Source organism: Thalassophryne amazonica, chromosome 12 (assembly GCF_902500255.1).
Source record: "Thalassophryne amazonica chromosome 12, fThaAma1.1, whole genome shotgun sequence".
Classification (NCBI taxonomy): Eukaryota; Metazoa; Chordata; class Actinopteri; order Batrachoidiformes; family Batrachoididae; genus Thalassophryne; species Thalassophryne amazonica.
Window position 1 is genome coordinate 96,799,969 of NC_047114.1, and position 22,772 is coordinate 96,822,740.

At 42.4% G+C, this 22,772-nt stretch overlaps 1 protein-coding gene and 1 long non-coding RNA gene across 2 annotated transcripts in view; both read left to right on the forward strand.

The window, feature by feature from the left end:
* LOC117521318 (partitioning defective 3 homolog) overlaps window positions 1–22,772 on the forward strand; it is a 497,351-nt gene that overhangs the window by 367,487 nt on the left and 107,092 nt on the right. The window contains exon 22 of the mRNA XM_034182632.1: window positions 5,122–5,250. Within this exon, the coding sequence (XP_034038523.1) occupies window positions 5,122–5,250 (129 nt within the window). The remainder of the gene's footprint in view (window positions 1–5,121; window positions 5,251–22,772) is intronic.
* On the forward strand, window positions 10,406–11,942 carry LOC117522396. Its single transcript, XR_004564210.1, has 2 exons — window positions 10,406–10,885; window positions 11,821–11,942. It is a non-coding gene; the product is annotated as an uncharacterized LOC117522396 (long non-coding RNA).

A 22,772-nucleotide genomic window follows, 5' to 3' on the forward strand; every position in this document is an offset into this window, starting at 1 on the left:
TCATTGGCATTATTGCAGTAAACCCAGCTGTAAATGGGATGTGGCCTTGGGGTGGAGATGTAACCTCCTTTGGACTGGAGTCCCATCCAGGGGAATATAGACTCTCATCTGCTTCATGCTGGCAGAATCCTGGGACAAGCAGAGGCACCAGTGGGCCTCGGGTTTTGGATTGGACTTAATCTGAGGGTGGGTTAAAGAGTCGTTTTTGAACATGTTTACATTTGGGCCACCAAAATGTACATTGGCTGCTATATTTAGGGGTTTGGTGGCCTGTGGGGCCGGTACGTCCTAATCTGAGTGTCTACCCCTGGCTGTCATTCCAAATGGTTGCAGAAGAGCTGCTGTCATGGCCCACTGATGAAGGCAGACTGAGACTGTGTAGGCAGCAGGCTCCAAACATGTCCAACCTATCTTCCACCCACCACCAAGCAGGAATAGCGCATGACCGCCAGTTTCCAATCAACAGAGTTGTCATTTTCTCGCCCCATGGTGTGATTTTGAGTTTTTGAGATTTGAGTTTTTCCCCAAAAATACATTCTCTTTTCAAACCACAGGTTGTAAAATGAATCAGTCATTTCCCCCCAACAAGTGTTTGTTGAATAAAGGTAACATTTATTAAATTGTCAATACATGCCCAATATCCTGGATTGTAAAAAGTGCGTGTGACATTTTGCATCACGCTGTGTTTTAGTGGCATTCATTGTTGGTGGTGTATTAAATCCGGCTCTTAGTGATGTTCCGCCTGTCACGCTTCACTGACATTTTAGTGGTGCCGCGTATCCAATATACTAAAAAAAATTAAAGGCACAGACGGCCACCAAACACTGGCACTTTTTGTGCTGGAAAGCATCTTTGACATTTTAAGGTTGTCTTTAACCACGTCAACCAATCAGAGGCCATTTATTGACAACATCCCGCCCATCATGAAGACGTTGGACTAACTGTGTCTGGAATATGCTGCAGGATTATTCCGTGCCCCTGGTGACATTAAGACTTGTTCCTCTCTTCAGTTTTCCATGCGTCATAATCGTGTGTGTGTGTGTATGTGTGTGTGTGTGTGTATACGTACGTGTGACAGGGAACGTCTTTTTTTAATGGAGGTCTGTTAATGAAAGTTAGTGATGCGAGGAGAGAAACTGTCGGCGTGATGGATCGTTACTGTGCTTTGCGGTTACACTGAGCCGCCACTTTGACCATCTCAGACGGTGGCAGTCAAATTAATCAGGTAATGGACCTGAGTATTTTGTTCCTCCTCTACCGTCTGTACTAATTTTGTACCCCAGAGGATTCCACTCAACAATATTGAGTATTGATAACTAGATGGTACCGTTAAGAATCTCGGTGTGATACGTCATTCACCCACAGTTAAGAGAGGACTCCAGCGCCATGGCTTACAATGTGAGCAACTGAGGACGGCACCAGTTCAAGTCGGGTCTGAGAGGATCCGTTGGTGCTGCACATCCATCACGCTACAGACAAACCTTGAATTCTGGATGGCAACTACCCAGAGAGACAAACTAGTCCATCCCCACCTCTACAAATAACCATCCATCCATCATAACTAGGGGAAACCTTGGTGTCCTCATTGGCCACCTCAACACTGAGGCACCGATGTGCCGGATCAGGCCAGAGACATATCACATGTCCATGATGTGGTCAGCTCGTGATACTCATCTTAGTCTCACTATGTAACTACTCGTTCCAGCAGTCCACAAGGATCCTTCAAAGAAACCTAGTGCCAAAGACATCCAGTCATTCACTGCTTAGCATCCAGGTCTTACATCAATCTAGTAAGAAGGGAAGCACAAGGACTCCAGTAACTTGAACCTTTGTTCTCTTGCAGAGATACCAGTATCGCCGAATGCCGCTGTCCATTGAGCCAAAGGTGACATTGTTACTATAATGTCTAGATTAAACACCAGGAGGAGATGTTTGTTGTTGATCATTCAGGAGAAAAGACTGAACCTTCTGGAGGAATCTTCTCTGTTCAGTTGAAACAAAAGGAACTTTGTTCAGAGGTCGCAGAGTGTTTTCTGAGGAACAGGTCCAGCTGTGTTTATATAAAAGGTGTCGACTGAAGGTGCGTCATCCCGTTTTTTTTTTTTTTGTTTTTTTTTTTGTCCATCGTGACTTTTTTTTTCTTGTGTTTCTTCAGGTTTGAGGCCTGCCGCTGTAGTTACATCTACGTGGTGCGTTTGATTACCGATGGGCCTTGTCAAAAGGAATACTAACTGAATTTAATGGTTAGGTTAACCGTAACGATTAGGTTGGGTCTGGGAGCATCTGCTGGCACCACAGGTCACCGCCGCACTGCCATACTGGATGGCAACAATGCAGGCACACAGCAGTCAAATGTAAAGCCCCGGTCACAACCCACCGTGCGTTTTTTTTTTTTCACCGTACGTTTTCTGCGGATGCCACGGCCACTACGTTTTTGTGAAAACGTACGGAGGCAGTAGCAAGAGGAGGGAGGGAGTACGTTCAACGCATGTCTCTAGGAGTGTAACGATAAAGAGAGTTGACAATAAAGCAGTGTGTGTGTGTGTGTGTGTGGGAATGCTTTTCTTTTTTATGAGCGGGACCGGAGCGGCAGGTGTTTTTTTTCGGCGTCGGCGATGCATGAGCATGTCCAGCCTGCAGCGGTCAGTTGTACGAGTGTTTACTTGCCTCGAAAAGTTACAGCTAGTTGTCAGACTGAAGCTGTGGAGTGTGTGTTGCTCACGTTTGGAAATAAAGTCCAAGTTCAAATGAGAAGCTGCATTGTGTATGCAAGTCTGTCGGCCTCCGTAGTATGTGGTGAGTGCCGTAATCCGTACTGCCTATGTACGGATTTGGTTAATTCAATAGTAACTGAATGAAAATGTGCCGCTTTGAATCCGTACTGAGGCAGTACTCACGTGCGTCATCTGTACTGCTGGTGAATCCGCAGCCTGACCGCAGTGAAAGTTCTGCATGCACTAAAACCTCTACGGCGTGTCTGCGTTTGTCTGCGTGCTCCTAAATTCGTACTGAGGCAGTACTTACGAAGTACGGATCTCCAAATTTAGCCCACGTTTTTGCAAGTAGACTGCATGCACGTGCAAGTACGGCGGGTTGTGACCACGGCTTAACAGTTTGTCTGCCGCAGCCAGGTGAAACATGGGCGTGTCCTTGGCCTCCTCCAAGTGCTGCGGACAGTTTGTTTTTATTTTATTTTAATTATAGATCATTTTGCTTTTTACACAAACACACTGATGTACCTCCTGACTTTTATTTATCTTTTCTCCTATTTTTTTTTTTTTTCATTTGCCTTTGCTTTACTGTCACATTGCACATTATGGCTCGCTATATCTTTGACTATATTTTCACCAGTGTTTTTTTTATTTTTTATTCATACAATAACTCAAAAAGTGATGAATGGCTTTAAAGGAAATTTGCTGAACAGATGGCTAATGTTTCAAGAAATAGGGGGTAACATTTTGGAGTTGATCTGGAACAGATCCCAGAACAGAGATCCAGACCAATAACAATATTTAGCTCAAAACGTTGAGAGGCTGTTGATGAGGTTTAGTGAGCAGATGCTAGAACTGAGGGATTATAGTTTGGATTTGTTCCATAACTTACAGTATTTTGGATCTTGGATCCAGGAGAAGCAGTTTGCGGCCTTGGCTCAGGTACGCACTCTGAGAACCTTCTGGTTTGCTCGATTTTTTGTTCTTTTTTTTTTTTTTTAGCTCATCTTCTGTGTTTTTTTCCATTCCCATCTCTTTCTTGCTCTCTGAGACTTTCAAATACAGAAAAGAAACGACAGAGAATATGTCGTCTCTTTTCTGTATTTGAGGGTTTGTTTTTTTTTGGTTTTTTTTTGCTCTGTTTCGTTCATTGAGTTTTCTTTTGTGTCGTTTTCTTTTTTTCTTCTCCTCTTGTTCAGTCTTCTGTCACTTTCATTACCACACACATTCACAGAAGCGTTCTCACACACGCACACCAACCTCTTTGCTTTCTCCTGGCATGTCTTTTAAAAACTCGTAGATACTCTCTGCTGACCATTTTCCCCGTGAATAATCACGGCGGCTCTTTGTGGAAGCGAGCGGGCTGCCAAAGTCATTTCAACAGGGCGCCGCTTTATACCGGCTCAATCAAGCTGAAATATCTCTGCAATAGCTCCCGTTTCATTAAGCGTCCCTCCCTTCTTATGAATATAATTAATGTGACGGCCCACGTCGATGCCTTCTTCTTTTGCCAATTTCCATCTTTAAACAAATGAAGTGGGTTTGAACATGTGAGCGCGACCCAATCGTCTGCTCACTCGGAGCTATTTTCTGTGATCAGGACTCGTGTCGGAGCAGCGAACTTTTGGTGTTGCTGTCTCTGTTTTGTCTACCTGCTGGCTCGGCGTAAAGGAGCTGCTCAAACGTGGAGGCGTGCACAGATGGCAGTGTGTGAATATTTGAAATCCTGCAGTGTCTGATAAGCAAATGTGTTTTACACATGTGCAGCCGCTCGGGATCAACGTGTGGTCGCACACAACCGATCTTTTTTTCTTTCTTTCTTTTGTTAAGCTGTCCATGTGGTAACAAATGTGAGGTTGTACGCTGATGTTTGTGCAGAAATCCACCCACTTATGTGCACTTGGATGCTACTGATTAATGTTTTACATTGACTGCCTTAAAGCTACAGTGTGTAGGAGTTAGTGGCATCTAATGGTGTGAGTGCAAATTGCATTTTACCATGAAAATGTTTTATTGTTAATTAATAATATTTAATATTTTACCACACCTAGTTGGTCCGGTGTGGGAGCGTGTGTTCTGCACACTTGCACATCAGAAATATTCACAAATTGGACCTGGACTTTGTCGGAATTGTGCTACTGTGGAAGGCTCTCAGAAGTGCACAAAGTATTTTAAAAATTTTCCAAAACCTTTCATGCATTTCACAAAAATTAAACCATTTTAGCTAGAATGCATAGCATTTAGTGTCATCTAGTGGTGAGGCTGCAGATTGCAGTTTTCTGGCTGCCCTGCAAAATGGCAAAGGCGGAGTAAATGCATCTCTTTTGGGCTACTGTTTCAACATGCTGGCGCCCGCTCCCAAAAAAAGCTGATTTTGCACATATAAATACACTTTGATTCGTTGTTGCAGGTTTGGGAAACATCGTAAGGACGAGCGACCCGGGGAAAAGATGGATTGTAAAGGCTCCAGCAAGTGGAGGCCGGAGGAGATGCAGGTCTCAGAGGAGGAGACGATGAAGATGAGGCTGGAGCAGGAGAGGTGGGGCCTTATTGTATCAATCACAGGAACTATAGTTTTGTCATAAATTGGTGTTTAAAGACACTTGGATCATTGTCATCGTTTTCTTGTTTGCTGGTGTAATTAAATGTCACTGGTGGAAATAAATTCAGAAATCTGAGGATTCTTTGAGCAGAAAAAAACATCTGTGATCAGAGGATCCTTGGTTCAAATCTCCGTCAGATCCAAAAATCATTAAGAGCTCTATGGTAGGTCCTCAGTCCCCAAGTTGCTCCCGGTGTGCAGTTGAGTGCCTGATGTCTGTGTGTGAGTGTGTCCCTGGATGTGAGGCATCACAATAAAGCACTTTGAGCATGAAAGCGTGATATAAATGCAGTCCATTTGTTCATAATTATTGTCAAGTAGCTCAAGTCAAGAATTCTGGCTGTTAGTAAAGGTGTCGTCCCTCTGTGATGGATCGAGTAAACTGATTAGTAACAGATTCAAATCATTTGTCAGGTGAGAAAAACTGCTATTCCTCTGGTCTCCGGTAGATTAGGTAAGCTAACAAACAAGTACAAGACAAAACAGTAAACATACCTGCAACCACCAGGGGGCTCTCTGTCTGATGCCTGCTCAAAGTTTTGGACATCCACAAAACTTTTTGACAAACTCGTCGGACATCAGCTGATAAGGGACGTATTTAACAGGGAAAAGGACTTGTACAGGATGACAGCGGATGTCAAAATTTCATACCCTTTACTCATACGTTTCCTTAACCCGTCACTATGTGACAGCAGCTTAAAGCTCAGAGGAACGTCGGGCTACAAACTGCCAAGAACATGCTTTGGAAGAACATGCTGCAGTCAGAATGCAGGACTTGTACATGGTGATCTAGAGAGGAAGACGACGCCGTCTTTACTTTGTGAAGTAACAAATTTCCTGCATGAGTAAAAACAAAACATTAGCACGAATAAACCGCCATCTCGTCTACGTAAGTGCTTTTCATTTATGGGGTGAACACCCACAACCAAATTGCCCCAAGACGACAGTTCTCTTTAGTCCTCCATCTCTTTCCTCTCCAGTTAAATGTCAAGCGGGCAGTGCGCCAGTTTTTCTTTCGGGGGGATGGGGGGGTCATGGTTTATAAATGCCAAGGCCATTACAGCCCTGCCAGTTAATTAATTCCCGTGCATACGGTGGGGGCAGGAGTCATTACGCCCCGAGCCGCTTGATATGAAAATCTGAATTAGAATTCTTTCCTTCTGCTTTCAGAGCCGATAGTTTAATCATGTAATGGCCAAGGTTTGAATTTTAATTGGCAGAAGGTGATGACAACATGCCATATCAGAAGATTTGGTTGGGTTCCAGTCCACCGAGGCTTTTCTTTTTTATTTTACTCTACTCTGTTCTCTCTCTTATTTCTTGCCCTTGTACATATTATTAATTGAAATTCCATGTGGTAAACGTAAGGTTGTCACCTCTTGTAAAATGAGGGATTACACACATCCTGGACGTTTGAGACATCAAGATGTCCTTCAGTGTTGACACATCTGTGTTGTACAACAACAAACCAGAAAACATTGGATTTGAAAATTGGATTTGAAAAATGCAAATTAAAAACAAAAGAACAAAAAAAACCCTGCAGTGATAGCAGACGGTGTGAACCCACGATATTTCAATCCAGTACCCTTACCCTCCTCTTTTTTTTTTTTTGTTTTTTTTTAAGCATTTTCCATACGTCCCAACTTCTGATTTACGGTTGTTTTTTTCTTTTTCTGGTCCAAGAGTCTAAGGACTGAGGTGGTCATATTTGTGAAGGTAAAAAGTAAGGCTGCTCCTTTATTTGTACTCTGGATGATGCAGCTCCACATTCCATGGAGAAATATCGCAGGGGTGGGGTTTGAACCAGGAACCTTCTGCACTGAAACCAAGCGTACTAGCTACTTGGCCACCACCCATCATCTCAAATGCCCATGCTTTTATGACATCACATTTGGCATGGCACTAGACTAACGCAAACTAGAAAATCTGCAGATCTGCTGGGAATTTTGCTCCCTCTAGTTGTACATCTGCTCACCTTCCTAGTTTTCCACTGGAGGGTGATACTACGCACAGTACCAGAACGTGCATAAGATAGCAGTTAAAGCGCACTGTGCAGCGGAGACACCGCGCTGTTGTGGGGGGGGGGAGGGGTTTCTCATCAGTGTGTCAAAAATCCTTCACATTGTTTGATGATCTTTAGTCTTTGTATTGGCCACAAGCGACTCAGACACACAGCAGCGTGGGAGTAAAAAGCAGTTTTAGTGCCAAAGCGTCTTTGAGCCAGGCACTTAAACTCAAATTGCTCCCCGTGTGCAGCCGCTCCTGGCATCAGCCTCTGATTGTTAGTCGCTTTGCTCCAAAAACGTTGGTGCAGCTACCTTAAAAAGCTGTTTAAATCTGGATCGTGGGACTTGTGAGATATTTCTGAGCGGCCTTGATGCTGAATAAGGAGCTAAAAATTCTGAAATATGTGTGGGTGAAACTCACATATTTCAGAATGTCAGAGGCAGAGCCGAGCGTACTGAAGTAATGAGGTCTACGTTTGGCGTCGAAGGACAGGCTCGGTGCTGCGGTTTGTATCAGCTGCCGGCATCCGAATAATGAAATATTAAACAATGAGGATTGATGGGTCGAGCTACGAAGAAGTTCAGTGCATGGAAGAATTTCTCCACTAAAATGTTTGCAGAATTCACGTCATGTTTTCATCCTGTTGAATCATGTTACGTTGTCACTGATATGTCACCCTTCTTGCAACGTGTCGTCTTTTATCGTCTTCTGTCGTTGAGATTGTAATAAGCTGGTATATATGTTCCTTGTAGATGTGATCCTCGTGTTGTTTGAGTCGAGTTACAATAAGTGATTAACTCCAACGTCCTGCAGGTCAGGTTGGTCCTCTCTCATCGCTTTAGTCACAGAATGTGCCGTCTCGTAATCTTAAAACAAACTTTTAAACCTGGCGTCTCCCTCCTCTTATCTGTGTCTGCTCCAGAATTTAATGGAAGCAGTTTGTGGTGAGTTTTGTGGAAATTGGTTCATTCGTTTTTGAATAATCGGTCGGCAGTTGCAGAAATGTTGCCTCCTTACTGGAGCTCATTAAGTTGCTTTTGTGAAACAAACCCAGTGTTTGTGTGTTGGGGGGTTGTACTTGTTAGAGTGGTGAAATTCTGTGTGTTTTTATATATATAATATATATATATAATATATTCACAAACCAGTTTGTTAATAAGAACTTGTTTCTGAAAATGACTCCTGTTAGTCATTATGTTTACACCGAGGGTTTGAGTCTGAACGGCATCATTCTGACCCGTGTGTCCAGACTTCAACATGACCCTCCTGAAAACGTTTACTTACAGAGCAGATCTCAGCATAAATCAGACGTGAGTTAGGTCGAACCTTACCCACCCCCTGAGCAAGCATTTTTCCAACAGTGGTCTGGAAATACTCCCAGGTATTTGTGATTACAGGAAGAAACCTCAAGCAGATTTAACTCAGTGGGGCGGCCATCTGCTGTGGCCAAACTATCAACAACAAAACAACAAAGAAACAAAGCACAGCCGAGACTGGTCAAACATAGAGACAAATGTTGTGCCTATGTTTTGTACAATGTTTTGGTCACTGAGGAGAAGAGTCTCAGTAAATGGACTCCAGTTTGTGATCAGTCTCTGTTAATGCCTGATCAATCATTAGGGGAACATTCCGCAGTTATCGTCCACATGATGCTTCTTTAACTCTCAAGTGGCCAACCTATTTTAGCTCCGGCACCTCTTTTCTGGTGTTTTGGTCATAGTTATCTCCGTTTTAACATAACATTTCTTGCCGCTGAACGAGGCTGCACGGTCAGGAACTCCTTGCCGTAGGAACATGGTTTTCTAGTAGAAGGAACGTTTGATCTGCTTTCGTGTGTTTAAGTCCTCTGTGCCACTCCACCATGAAGCTGTGTAATAGGGCTGTTCCACAGAGCGCCGTTCCTTCTCATTTAATCCCAAATAGCAATTCAATCCGTGTTTTGACGCTTCACAGTAACTTCTTGATCCATCTTTTGTCAATCTTGAACAAACCTGTTACATGCAATAGTTACGGCCATCATCCAGATTTGAAATTTGGCTGAAATTGTCGAGCTGTTCAAAAATTTCATCCCATTCGCCAAATCGGCGTCATTACACGGCCTCTTCCGTGTGTTCATAGTCTTAACAGCTTTAGTCATCTTCAATCATCTTCAAATGGGGCAGTCCCAGTGAGTACAGCTTCAAACCTGTTTGATTGTGCTCCATCAGAGTAAAAATTTGAAGCAACAACAGCAGTTGTTGCTGTTCTGGCTGAGAACGCAGCCGGGCACAGCTTTATCTTCCGTTTTGAGCGGGTGCCAGGTTTGCACTTTATTAGCCAGCCTCTTATCAGGCAATCCGGAGTAAGCCGCGCTATCCCGTTTTTGGACTATTTTTGGATCATGGGCAAACGTGATAGAACGGTGCCCTGTGGAGCATGGTTTTAAAAAGTTGAGTCATATTCAAACTTCTTTAAATGGGGTATTCATGGTGACTACAGCTTGAAACCTGTTTGATCGTGTTCTGTTGTGATAAAAATTTGAAGCCCAAGCAGCGTTTGTTGCAGGTTTTTGTTCAGAGTTGAACAGCTCAGTCATGTCTGGCCGAGGGTGCTCCTCCCTTCTTTCATTCAGTGCCGTCTTTAGTGGTGCCGAGGCTTTAATGGTGACCCTGTGCACGTTGCCAGGTCTGCATTTTATAAGCCACCTCGTTGCCTCTGACCCTGGGCAAGTTGCCAGGTCTGCACTTTATCAGCCAGCCTGTTATGAGGCAAGCCTGCAGCTGCTGTATGGTGGGGATTAAGCTGTTTCATCCTGTTGTTACACTTTTTTGGATCGTGGGCGATTGTCGTAGAATGGTGCCCTGTAACTGGTAGAGCAATTCTATGATAACGGAATTACAGTGACATCAAAATCAAAACCATTCCACATTTGCTCTCATTGTAATTCTGGTACCTCTGTGTTAAATCTTTGTACAGTAGGCTATGCTTGAGTGGTCATGCAAGAAGTAGACAAGCAAGGGAAGCCACTTAGACACCTATGGCAGCCCAGAGGGAGTTATAGGCATCTGTGATGGAGGAAAGTGTGCATAGTCCAACTTCTGCCTGTTGCATCAGCAGTTTTTCAGATCGGAATAAAGAAGAATTTTTCATGAAACTTACATTGTAGTTTGTCAGAAGCCACACAGGAGACTTGAGCTGAGATCTGAGATCTGATATTTTCTTGTGTGAAAATTCGTCTCTGTTCTACTCGACCATGAAGCTGGATATTATTAATGTACGATATTGAACTTGGACAGGTTTAATAGATTTGCTGTCATCTATCCAGTTTGATTTTATGACGTTTCCATCTTCCTAGGTTCCTCCACACGGGATGTAGGCCCATCGCTCGGATTGAAGAAGTCCAGCTCTCTTGAAAGTCTCCAGACTGCAGTTGCCGAGGTTACACTCAATGGGGATTTGCCCTTCCATAGACCCCGCCCCCGTATCATCAGAGGGCGAGGCTGTAACGAGAGCTTCAGGGCAGCTATCGACAAATCCTACGACCGCCCGGCCGCCACAGAAGACAACGACGAGGGCATGGAAACATGTAAGATATCCCAGATTCAGTGGGCCTTCTGAGGCCGTCACGTTCCCTTTCACAGGTCTCAAACTGATGACGCATCTCATCGATCAACAACCGCAGAACCTGTCCATGTTCTTCAGCAAGGCACATCCTGGAACATGCGTGAAATGAGAAATTCTCCTTTGAGTTGCACCATGGCTTTGTGACTTAACACCACAGCGGTAATGCATCATACGCGTGGCTGTTCAAACTGATGCATCCTGGTTTGGCATCCGTACTTAAGCATGGGAGTGACATCACTGTGACTAACGCTTGATGTCTGCAGGCTTGTTCTAACCGGGCCTGAGGTGGCGTGTAGCGCTGACTCAGGATGTTCCTGCATGAGACGCTGTCAGGCGCACCGCTCTGTGAATGTAAGACAGAGGACTCACGCGGCAACAACAGCATCACGTCAGTGAGCGTGGCACCCGTGCGTTAAGCTGCCGTCAGACATTCATTCATTAGTGAGGATCAACGTCTCTAAAATATTTCAGCTTTGACTGTTATTTTCCCGTATTTAAATGGTTTTAGTAGTTTTTAGTGATGCTAAATAAAGCGATACGATCATAAGCGTTTACACACAACTCCACAAACTGAAGTTGCCCTTAGCTTTGTAATTTTCTGCCATGAAATCCTTCTCCTAATTTTGTTGACAGAGTGAATAAAAAAATTTGAAAAACATCCAGATTCTGTCAAAGTGACACACTGTCGTGCCATCAAATACATGATATTGATCTCTTTCATCTAATCATTGAGCTCATTGGCGACCCGAGGTCTTTGAAGTTGGGTTTTGGCTCATTTCTCGCTGCATTCATGTTCATATTATCACTAAATTGTTCATTCTTTTGTGTGTTCCTCTCCTTTTCTTTGGCTTGTCTGCTTTTCTTTCCACCTCTCACTTTGACTCCGTCTTTGTCCAGTGGAAGAGGACACAGAGGAGAGTTCCCGATCGGGGCGAGACTCTGTGTCCACAGTGGCCGACCAAACCCCGCTGACCGGCCCAGAAAAACCTCTGGTCAACGGCACCAATCGCACCAAAGAGAGAAGAAGAAAGACAAAGAGAAGGGAGGCAAGGAGAAGAAAAAACAGGAGGGAGGGAAGGAGAAGGCCAAACCCGAAAGGGGTGCTGAAAGGCCTCGGTGACATGTTCAGGTAAGAGGTCAGCGAAATATCAGCGATTACATGCAGCCGTCCAGTTCGCTACAGTTTGAAATCTGATATGAGTGCAACTTCTGTTTAGCTAATTATGATGTTTAGCAGTGCAAGCAAAGAAGAAGAAAGTGTGGTGCCACCAAGAGTTCGAAGGTGGAAAACATAAATTATTGCACAGGCAATAATTTATAATAATAAACTTTTATTGCAGAGTCAAGAATATGTTGTGCAATAAATTTAAGCATGTGACCCCAGTGCAAAGAACCACAACAAAGGATGGTTTAAATGGGTTTTGTTGTTCAAAGTATCATTTATGCAGCTAACATTAGCAACTGCAGGCAGGCAGGCAGAATGGTCAAAAACAGGCTTGTGTTAGGCACAAAATGGGTACAGAGTTCAGTAATCAAAGTTCCTAACGATGGCAGTCTTTTTCAGGGTTCGGCAGCAGAGGTATCCAAAGAACAGCAAAGAAGAGTTCAATAAACACATATTCTCATACCACTGAGTCCAAGGACCAAGACAGGAATCCAGGTCTGTAACGTGAATCAAAAATACAGTAAAATGGATCGCTAGAGAGCAGGGTGGAGCATAAACCATCTGGCAGCTACAGGCCACATTCCATCAGTGGCTACAAAAGATGCTGCTCAGTTCAAACCTGGATGTGCAAGTACACAAACGAGAGAGATAAAACCCCAGAAATTAAACAAAATGGTGTGAGCACATGACTAGCACAGTGGTTAATTTTTGGATTATGGTAAACAGAATCCTGTTTGAAATTATATCCACGAAGCAGAATGGCGGCTCCCAAATCAGTCTGATTAGGGATTTGTTTTGCAGTGGGATTGACTCTTTCTTTGAGATTTACTGTTTGCACAGTTTCTACGACGCCATCAACACCAACAACATAGACATTTTGCAAAATTGCTGCTGTTGATGCAGAATATCAGTATGTCACTTTATCTTCTCGTTCTGAAAATGTTTTGTTATGAGCTGAAAGTACTTCTGCACTCCTCATGATAAATATAAAAACCTCTAGCAGACCGTTTCGGCACAGCGCCCTTTGTCTGCCGTTAACGTGAGGGATCACAGGAGCACACAATTTTTGTGCCGAGCACAGAAACAGCGGAGACATTGATCTGGAAGTGAGCACGATGAGCTTTACTGTGCTGACTTTCAGCTTTAGGGCCCCGCGGGACCTCGGTCAGGACTGTGTTAAACAGGTGGGATCACTTCAGATGACAGCAGCCCTCAGTTAGACCAACAGAGGAGACGCGCATGGCGCAGAGGGACGCGTGCACAGTGCAGAGGGGCGCACACCAGTAATCAGTGCAATGGACACGACCACATACCGGAAACTGGTGCAGTCAGCTCCACCTCACACACAGAGACAGACTGGAGTAATTAGACGGAACCACACACACACACACTCTTCACCGTAATCTGCAAAAAAAAAAAAAAAAGTTCTAAGATTGGAATCACTCATAAAAAAGGTGCCATCATTGGAATGAAAGCAGCTGAACTGGAATAGAAACATCAAAAGAGATTATGCCCTTATTTTATTAGGGCCCGAGTAGGCAACGTCTTACGAGGACCCTATTGTAATTGCGCTATTTATTATTAGGGCCCGAGTAGGCAGCGTCCTACGAGGACCCTATTGTAATTGCGCTGTTTATTATTATTATTATTATTATTATTCATTATTATTATTATTATTATTCTCACTCTTGAAATCGAAATTTCGGCCTCTTCCCATGCTCAAAAACTCACCAAACTTTCCAAAGTCGTCCGGCCGGATCCGAAATTCGATATTTTGGGGGCGTTGCACATGGTCGCAGAAAAATCGCGAAATAGCGCCCCCTAGAAATTTTCAAAAACCCCTCCGCTTTGGGCTTTTTTCGTCGTAGCCTCATGAAATTCGGTACACATATTTACCATGCCAGGACGCACGAAAAAGTCTCTTACTGTCATGGTGAGATATCCACAGGAAGTCGGCCATTTTGATTTTAAGTTTCGATTTTGAGCAGATTTTTGCCATTTTTGGCCATTTCCACTACTTACATTTGAACGAACTCGTCCTAGGGATTTTATCCGATCGTCTTCAAATTTGGTCAAAATCATCACAACACAATGGTGATCAAAAGTTATCAAAAGATTCTAATTAAGTCAAAAGGCGTGGCTGCTAGGGGTCGTCAAACTTTGGCGAGCTTTTCGGAGCACGCCATTTCACTTCGAACGGCTGTCACGCCCACATACTTCATCGTAGATCCTTCAAACGTGCTGGACATGATGAGGGCTCCGCCCTGAACGTCTGCATATCTTAAGTTCCCACCTGCGCCATAGCTCCCCCGGTGGTGGTGGGAAATGTCCTATTTTTACTTTAAGAGGTCCTGATGTCACATACTTAATTCAATCAACTTCATTCCACTTCTAAAACATGCACAACAAATTGGTGAATGTAGGCGATGAACGCCGTGAAGTTACGAGTAAATTCGTCCATGTGGCGGCGTGCCGTATTGCCCATTCGCCATGAAATTACGTTCTTCCTGTTGACGGCTTTAATTTTGTCACATCGTCATGAAAATTGACACACAGATCGAGCACGACAACCTCTTACAATTCATAGGGGCGTCGCCCATGGGCGGGGCAAAATGCCTCAATAGCGCCCCCTTGAAACTTTCAAAAACCCCTCCACATAGGAGTTTTTTTGGAGTAGGGAGATGAAAATTGGTACACGTGTGACTTGCATAGATGTACAAAAAATTCTCTTGCACCATGAGTCTACTCCAAACAGGTCGGTCATTTTGAATTTCCTTCTCATTTTGGCTTGATTTCCACATGTTGTATTTGAACGAACTCCTCCTACGGATTTTGTCCAATGCACTTCAAATTTCTTTGACAGCATCCAAAGATGATACTGACCAAAAGTTATCGAAAGCTTTTCTCTATGTTGAAGGGTGTGGCCACTATGGTGCCGCCATTTTGACCCTTTCCCATGGAACATCAAATCATGATAACTCCTTCATGCTTTGCCTGATTGACTTGAAACTTCACATGTATGATGACGGTTGGCCCCTGAACACACCCAGCCCCTCTGTTTGTACACTGAGCGCCCCCTAGTGGATGAACAATCAACATGTCATAACTCCTTGATGCATTGTGTGATTTGTTTAAAATTTTAACTGTGTGATGAGTGGTTACCCCTGCATGCACATGCCCACATGTGGTCACAATGGCACCCACTGGCCTGGGTAGGCGGTCGCGCGGAACGAGGGCCCATGTATGACTGCTTGCAGTCCTAGTTTTTATTGTTTCTGCTTGCGTTCGTACATGCTAAATGAGAGTGCGTCAACGTTTTCCTGGTATCTGTGTCCTTGGTTCCTTTGGTACACCACCATCATTAACTTGGTTGAAAATGAGGTTGAAAATGAGCCAAAGACGATCACGCGCCAGATAATTGTTTTTTAGTGTTATTTCGATATTTTGTAAGATCTAAAGCATCTAATTAGTCTACATTTTTATCAAGTTCTTCTGTAAAAATCAGAAAACAGTTTTATTTGTGCAACATCACTTTTTGTGCCTTGTAGTTTCAGGCTGTGCATCCATAGAAAATTTTTTTAAATTCTCAGACACAGTCGAAGTCTCCTGATCTGGACTTGTGGTTGTTCTGTGAGACATGTTCAGTCAACTTCATGAACTCACTGAAAATGTTAAATACGACTCCGTTAAATAACATCAGCTTTAAAACATAAGGATTTGCAGGTTTAGTTTGTCCAAATACTTATGGTCTGTTAAAAATGGCAAGACTAGGTTTGAAATTGGTCTTGAATCTGAAATGGTTCTGTGAGATATTTTTGGTAAAAACCCTTGAATTAAAGCTGTCTGACCTTTCAAATTTCACAAAACTGGCAAAAGTCTGGCAAACTGGCATAAATTTGTCTGGGCAAACGGGCATAAATTTCATTATAATGTCGGTTTATTTTGTAGAATGTTCCAAAATTACAGCTCATTTAAATGAAGAAACAGTATGTAACTGGGGGGAATTCCACAGTGAGTGTTTTCTTTTTCTTCTTGCCCTGTGAGGTTTTGAGATTACCTTCAACCTGACCCACTTGCTTGATGCGTATTCCCAGGGGTGTGCGTAATGATGGATTATAAAGGAAGGGAAAAAAACCGGACACTGTCACTGAGTCAACAGCCAGCTGACATCATGCTGCCTTTCTTTTGTCCAATTGGCTGTCGGCGTGTCATTCCCCCAGAATTCCTTGTGCAGACCGGGGAAGCCCCTACATCAGGGCTGGGCAACTTGTTTCAGAAAGGTCCAAGAGGGCGCAGGTTTTCTTTGCAGCCACTGACTCCACTAGGTGATTTCACTGATTACTACACTTTGAGCAGGTGAATCAGTAATCAGTGAAATCACCTGGTGGAGTCAGTGGCTGCAAAGAAAACCTGCACCCTCTTGGCCCTTTCTGGAACAAGTTGCCCACCCCTCCCTTACATGATGCTGTATAAGCTACCAAATGTAGGTCATCATGTCTGACCACTTGAAATTCTAAATAGTTTCCAGACAGGGGTGAAATTTGATCATATTTGCAAAGTCAAATTATGAATCCCTTATTTAAATTCTTAGAAATAAATTATAGTGGGTGCCAAAGAAAAAAAAAAATTTCAGATTTAAATCTTTAAAAAGCCCAGAGGCCATACAGCTTTAAAAAACAAAACTCAAATCTAGGAGCATAGCTTGATTACCCCCCACCCCCCCAAATTCCACTCTGGTGGTTTAAGGAGGCAATAATGACAAAAAAATGGTTGCTCTCCAAATACTTCCGGGCCCAACTGTATTTAGCAAAACGACCCTCTGAATGTTTTGCACATTAGTTGCTGCAAATAAACACTTTAGGAGTAATGATGATTGTGCAGATGTCTTTCTGCACATTCTTTCATTGCAGTGATGTGTGATGGCTTTTTTCCTCGTCTCCTCCCTGATGATCACGGCTGTCTAAACATCAGCGGTCGGGTATTCTGATTGGCTCAGCACTGGCCGCATCAGATCTAGCTCCATTTAAACTCTGTCTGACCGCCTGTTGTGATCGCTGCCCCGTGTTTACTGCCAGACAGCTGTGTGCTCCAAAGTAATGATGTGACATATATTCAACCCATCTGTGCGCTGACTCTGGAGCACATGTTCAACTTAACCAGAGTCCACAAAAAAACTTTTACCTTAATAATTAATAATTTTACCTTAATACAAGATATGTCTTTTTTTTCTGCCTTCAGAGTATACTAACACCAGTGATAGGCACAGTTTCGATAATCCGATAACAGATAATTATCGAGGATAATGTTTTCATTATCGGATTATCTTTTTAGATAACTTTAAAAACCATTATTGGACAAATTATCTTCCAATAAATTTTTGTCCGATAACTTTTAGACCGATAACGTAGTAAACAAAGCTGAACAGTGGCAAACATTTTTAAAATTTAAAATCATTGAACACCTACCTGTTAAAAGTTTCATAACAGATGTATAGTTCCACCCTCTGCAAACAGAAGAGAGCTGCTTCCAGGAGAAACTGCTCTATTCTCTGCAGGCAAAGGAGAACTGGTCACAAAAAAATTATTTCCTTTAAACACCATACTGATACACAGGCAATATCACCCAAGTCATCCAGAGGCATACATTTTTAACTAATGGTTCAAATTTTAACCAAACTAATTTTGGACAAGTTATTTAAAATTACTGTCACATCTGAAGTTTTATAAAGTGAAAATATCAGGTATATGTTTTAGTTTTAAAGTAATGTGCTAATTTTTTAAGGTTTTAGTGAGCACATGCTGTGCTCAGCAGTGCATTATGGGTAGGATAGGGTAATCTCAGTACGTTCACGACAGGGCAAATGCATTTCAGACAGCAACATTAACTCTAGTGCCTACAAAACTCTCGTGAATATATTCTCTGGGTTTATAGACATTGTTATTGTATTTAGTTGTTAAATTCCACGCATCTTAAATGTAGCAGACACGGATTATCTGGAATTTTGTTTTGGCAAGTTTTCAAGGCCTCTACCTTGCCATCTACTGGCCAGTAGTGTTCATGCAGTATTCATCCTGAAGCTGAGCAGACACTCTATTTTAATCACTGTACTCGGTTTCAGTTCAAACTGTACCACAGAAGCGCAACGGTGTAAAAGTTCAGAGCGCCCGATTATGTTGTCACACACATTAATAATAATATCAAACAGGTTTGATTTTCATCTGACCATACGATCGGCGATCAGAGGTGGTCGTGAGATGTTGAACGCAGCTTGTTACTCCATGTACACACCACGATGCAGGACGCACGATTACCCTGAACTCGGTCCAAAAAAAATTCTCACACCAAATGAAAAATCATCTGAAAAAGGGCCAAAACTCACACAGTGTAAAGCCAACATTTATGTGTCAAGACAATATTGAGTGCACTTTTACAATATAATAAAATGTGCGCACATCAGAAAATGTGCGCACATTCTCTCCACATGCAAAACATTTTGCGATGACACGTCCAGGGCTCCGGAACAATGCCTGTTTTTTACAAAATAAGAAAATGGAATATTTTACAAAAGGCACATTTATCTGTAAACACCAACACACACACACATCACATTAATGTGTTGGTTTACATAATGAATGACTGAACCAATCAGTGTTTACCCAGAGGCACTTTTAACCCAGAATGCCTTGCGATCTGTCTGTTTTTGTTACAAAACCTCAGAATTAGTGCATTATTCAACATTAAAAGATATAGTTATATTTTAACTTTGTATAAAATGGACAGAATTGACATTAACGGAGTTATTCTATCAGTATTCCACACCAAACCATGTCACGCATGACTTATTTTCCAAGACCATCCGCCTGACCGGAGCGTTGTGATTGGGTAGAGAGTTGAGCTTTGTGGCTGTTCTCAGGGTGCTTCTGTGCTGGAAGCCTTGTAGTAAACAAGAACTTCCAGCAGGGGGCAAGATGTTCAACATAGAAGTACTGACTCATTGTTTGGGTTTGTTGTTGCTTTTGATGCTTCCAAAAGCGATCGTGGTGTTAAAACTCAAATTCATATTCTTAGTAGTTGCAAATGTACCAGAGACAATACTGGAATTTATTGGTTATCTGTAACTTCCGATACATTTTGGGTGGTTTATTGGTTTATCTTTATCAAAGTTAACTTTTCAGTTATCTGATTATCTGTTATTGAAGTTAATTTTTTGGTTATCTGTGCCCACCACTACTTAACACTTGTAGATTGTTGGAAAAAACAATAGAAATACTGCGTATGTAGATCATCAATGTAATTGACAATGAACTCCACAAATGAAAACACTGCAACCTACAGACTCAGGCTGGTTATCACCACTCCTTTCCCATTTTAGTTTAAAATTTATGTTTGAGTCTGATTTAAATCTATTATTAAATCAGATAGACAAGATAAACAAGATAGACTTGTTTTCCATCTAAACATACTCACTGGTACAGTTTACAAAGACATAAACTTTATCAGCGTCTTAGCGAAGACAATAAGAAAATTTGCGTGTTTCTGTGCAAAGGGGTCAGAGTTATTTTGGAGTTCGGTGGGTGTCAGGAGTCATCGACAAGACTGACGGAACGCAAAAAGTAAACTGACAAATGCTTATTTGGATTTATGGCGCCCTCTGTTGGAATACTTGCACTGTGATCTAGGCGATTCTTTGCAGAGGGACACTGGCTCACTGAAGTGGAGAGCCTCTGGGTCTTCCAATTGAGTATGTTTGTCTCTGTAGCCTGTGATTGCTCAGTGTTTATAGTTCAGTTTTGATTTGTGGTGTGTTGTTTCGTTTTTAATATGTTAAAATTTCAATAACATATGTTTAAAAAAAGACAAACATAAACATAAAAGGAAAAGACATCACAGGAAAAACCACTATTAATTCCAAGACCCCTTTGCAAGGAAAATAAAACATAGATATTTGAGTTCGGAATCCAGTTACCTAATGAAAGTATATGAATGAGTCAGTCAGTCATCCACAATTATGAGTGATATGACGTAACTGTAACGAGTTATTCAGGTTCTGTGATTTTATCATTTTAAGGTTTATGCTCTATTTTTGTGTCACTGAAACTGATTTTGCATACGGATTTCATTGACAAGGAAGTATTGCATTATCAAGATACTTAAACTCCTCCACTTGAGGCAAAGCTCTCAATTTACCGATCGATCTACGTTCCGATCCTCACCTATGGTCATGAGATTTGCCTCATGACCGAAAAAAACGAGCTCGCAAGTACAAGCGGCCGAGATGAGTTTCCTCCACAGGGTGGCTGGGCGCTCCTTTAGAGATAGGGTGAGGAGCTTGGTCACTCGGGAGGAGCTCGGAGTCGAGCTGCTGCTCCTCCACGTCAAAAGGAGTCAGTTGAGGTGGCTCGGGCATCTTTTCCGGATGCCCCCTGGACGCCTTGCTGGAGAGGTGTTCCGGGCACGTCCCATTGGGAGGAGGCCCCGGGCAAGACCCAGGACACGCTGGAGGGACTACATCTCTCGGCTGGCTTGGGAACGGCCTTGGGGTTCCCCCGGAGGAGCTGGGGGAGGTGTGTGTGGATCGGGAGCTCTGGGCGGCTTTGCTTGAGCTGCTGCCCACGCGACCCGACGCCGGATAAAGCGAAAGAAAATGGATGGATGGATGGCTGACTATTGCGTTATCATTGTACTATTTCTAAGACGTTCCAGAGTTCTTCTGGAGTTGTGTAATGTTTTAGTACCATAGTGCCACTGAATGGTCTGGCATTTATTCAAAGTTTTTGTCTTATTGCTATGCAAAAAAAAAAAAAAAAAAACAACGTTAGTGTGCAGGTAGAGCTGTCCAAACCTGAGGCAGCATGAACTAAACAATTGTTCGACAAAGTTACATAAAAAACCCTAATGAATAAGATATTGGCCTGAATATAAGCAGAGAGAAATATAGAGAGGGTCGATGTCATCTGGATGTCATTTTGATTGTGTGTAAGTGGGGCAGCTCGGCTGCTGCAGTGGAGTGATGTTTTGTAAAGAAAACTTCTTTTGAGTGTACTGCAAGCTAATGTAATGCACTATTTGACTTTAGAACACAAGGGACTACTATTACAAAACGTTTATTTAAACAGCTGTTATGATTGTGGAGTGTATAGAGTGGAAAATAAGGCGCTGTAAGGTATATTAGAACCTAGGCAGCCTGATCTTGTATATTTTTAGTTTTATATTTTATATTTAGATTTATATTTTCTATTGTGTTTTTAATGAGGTTCTTTTTGTCTCTTTCTCTAAAATGATATTGTAGCATTATTAGTTGTTGTTACTATGATTGTTGTTGTTGCTATTATTATTATTAATATATAAACAAAATAAATTTAAAAATATTACAATTTGTAATACATTTGACTCTTTTACGACAACAAACTGAGCCATTAATATACAGAAAACAAATGCACACAAACGTGCTGACAGCTGCAACAGCTTAATGCTAACTTTAACATTGAAAATGCCATAGACATGCTAACGTGTTAGCATCGGTCTCGTTTTTAAGTTATAAAATACATCTATCACCTGTTTCAGAAGGACCATAACAGGTCGGTTTAAACATAAAAAGGTAATATTACTCACAGACATATGCTCTTTAGGATTTTAGCGAGGAAAGTGAAATAAACAATGAATCAACAGAAGCATTAGATTGAAGCACTGCTTCTATCTGCGAATCATTGCTTCGATTGGTTCATGGTTCAAAGCAAAGCATAACTGCAGAACAATGGAGAGAAATTATCATTTTCCTGACCACACCCCCAAAAACAACTGCCACTCTGAAGGACCAATAAAGGAATCGTTAAGCAGAAACGTTATTGATGTCGGTGGATTGAATCATTCTTACGATACCTTTGTAAAGGAGTAGAATGCCACTGTCCTTGTTTGTTTTAGTGTACTTGGTTCAATTGATAGCCCACCACTCAGTTCCTTCAGATCTTGATGTTTTTCTGATGTTGCTGGTATGATAGTTATGATCCATGGTCATGAAAATGCACATAAACAGAAACCTTTGTCTCTAATACAACTCTAGAGTGACACAAAGACTGCCATTGTGCATCTGTAGCAACATCCAGTTGCACACATTCAAAATGGCGGCCTATGCTCAGCCAATTACAATGCAGCATATAGGAAGTCGGCCCTGTCTGCGTTCTCTCTGATATAAGACTGTTTTTTGTGTTTGTTTGTTTTTGTTTTTGTTATGAAAAAGTAGGTGATTGCTTTATAAGTGTGACTTAAACGTCTACGTCTCTGTCCTACTTTCTCTTTAAAACCTCCAAAGCTGTTAATAACAGGCAAACATCATCATGTGTAGTATAATTTACACTCATGTACCTCATGGTGCTTCTCTGCATTTCTACAACCATTATCACGTAGTGACACAACTTCAACAGAACCAGCATTAAGCATTCACAAATAACAGGAAAAACTGCAGTTATTTACACTTCTTTCAGGAGCCTGTGTGGCTCTGTTCCTGTCTCAGAATGACAAACTCCCCCTGACTGCTACGGCTGACATGACACCCCCCCCCCCCCCCCCATCTGTAGTTTACTTCAACAATGGGGCTTCAGTGTTTTGCTGCTAAAACTGCATCAGGAGAGACCTTTTTTCCTAACTACAAGAGCAGTTGAATCACACCACATTGTGTGCTTTGTGC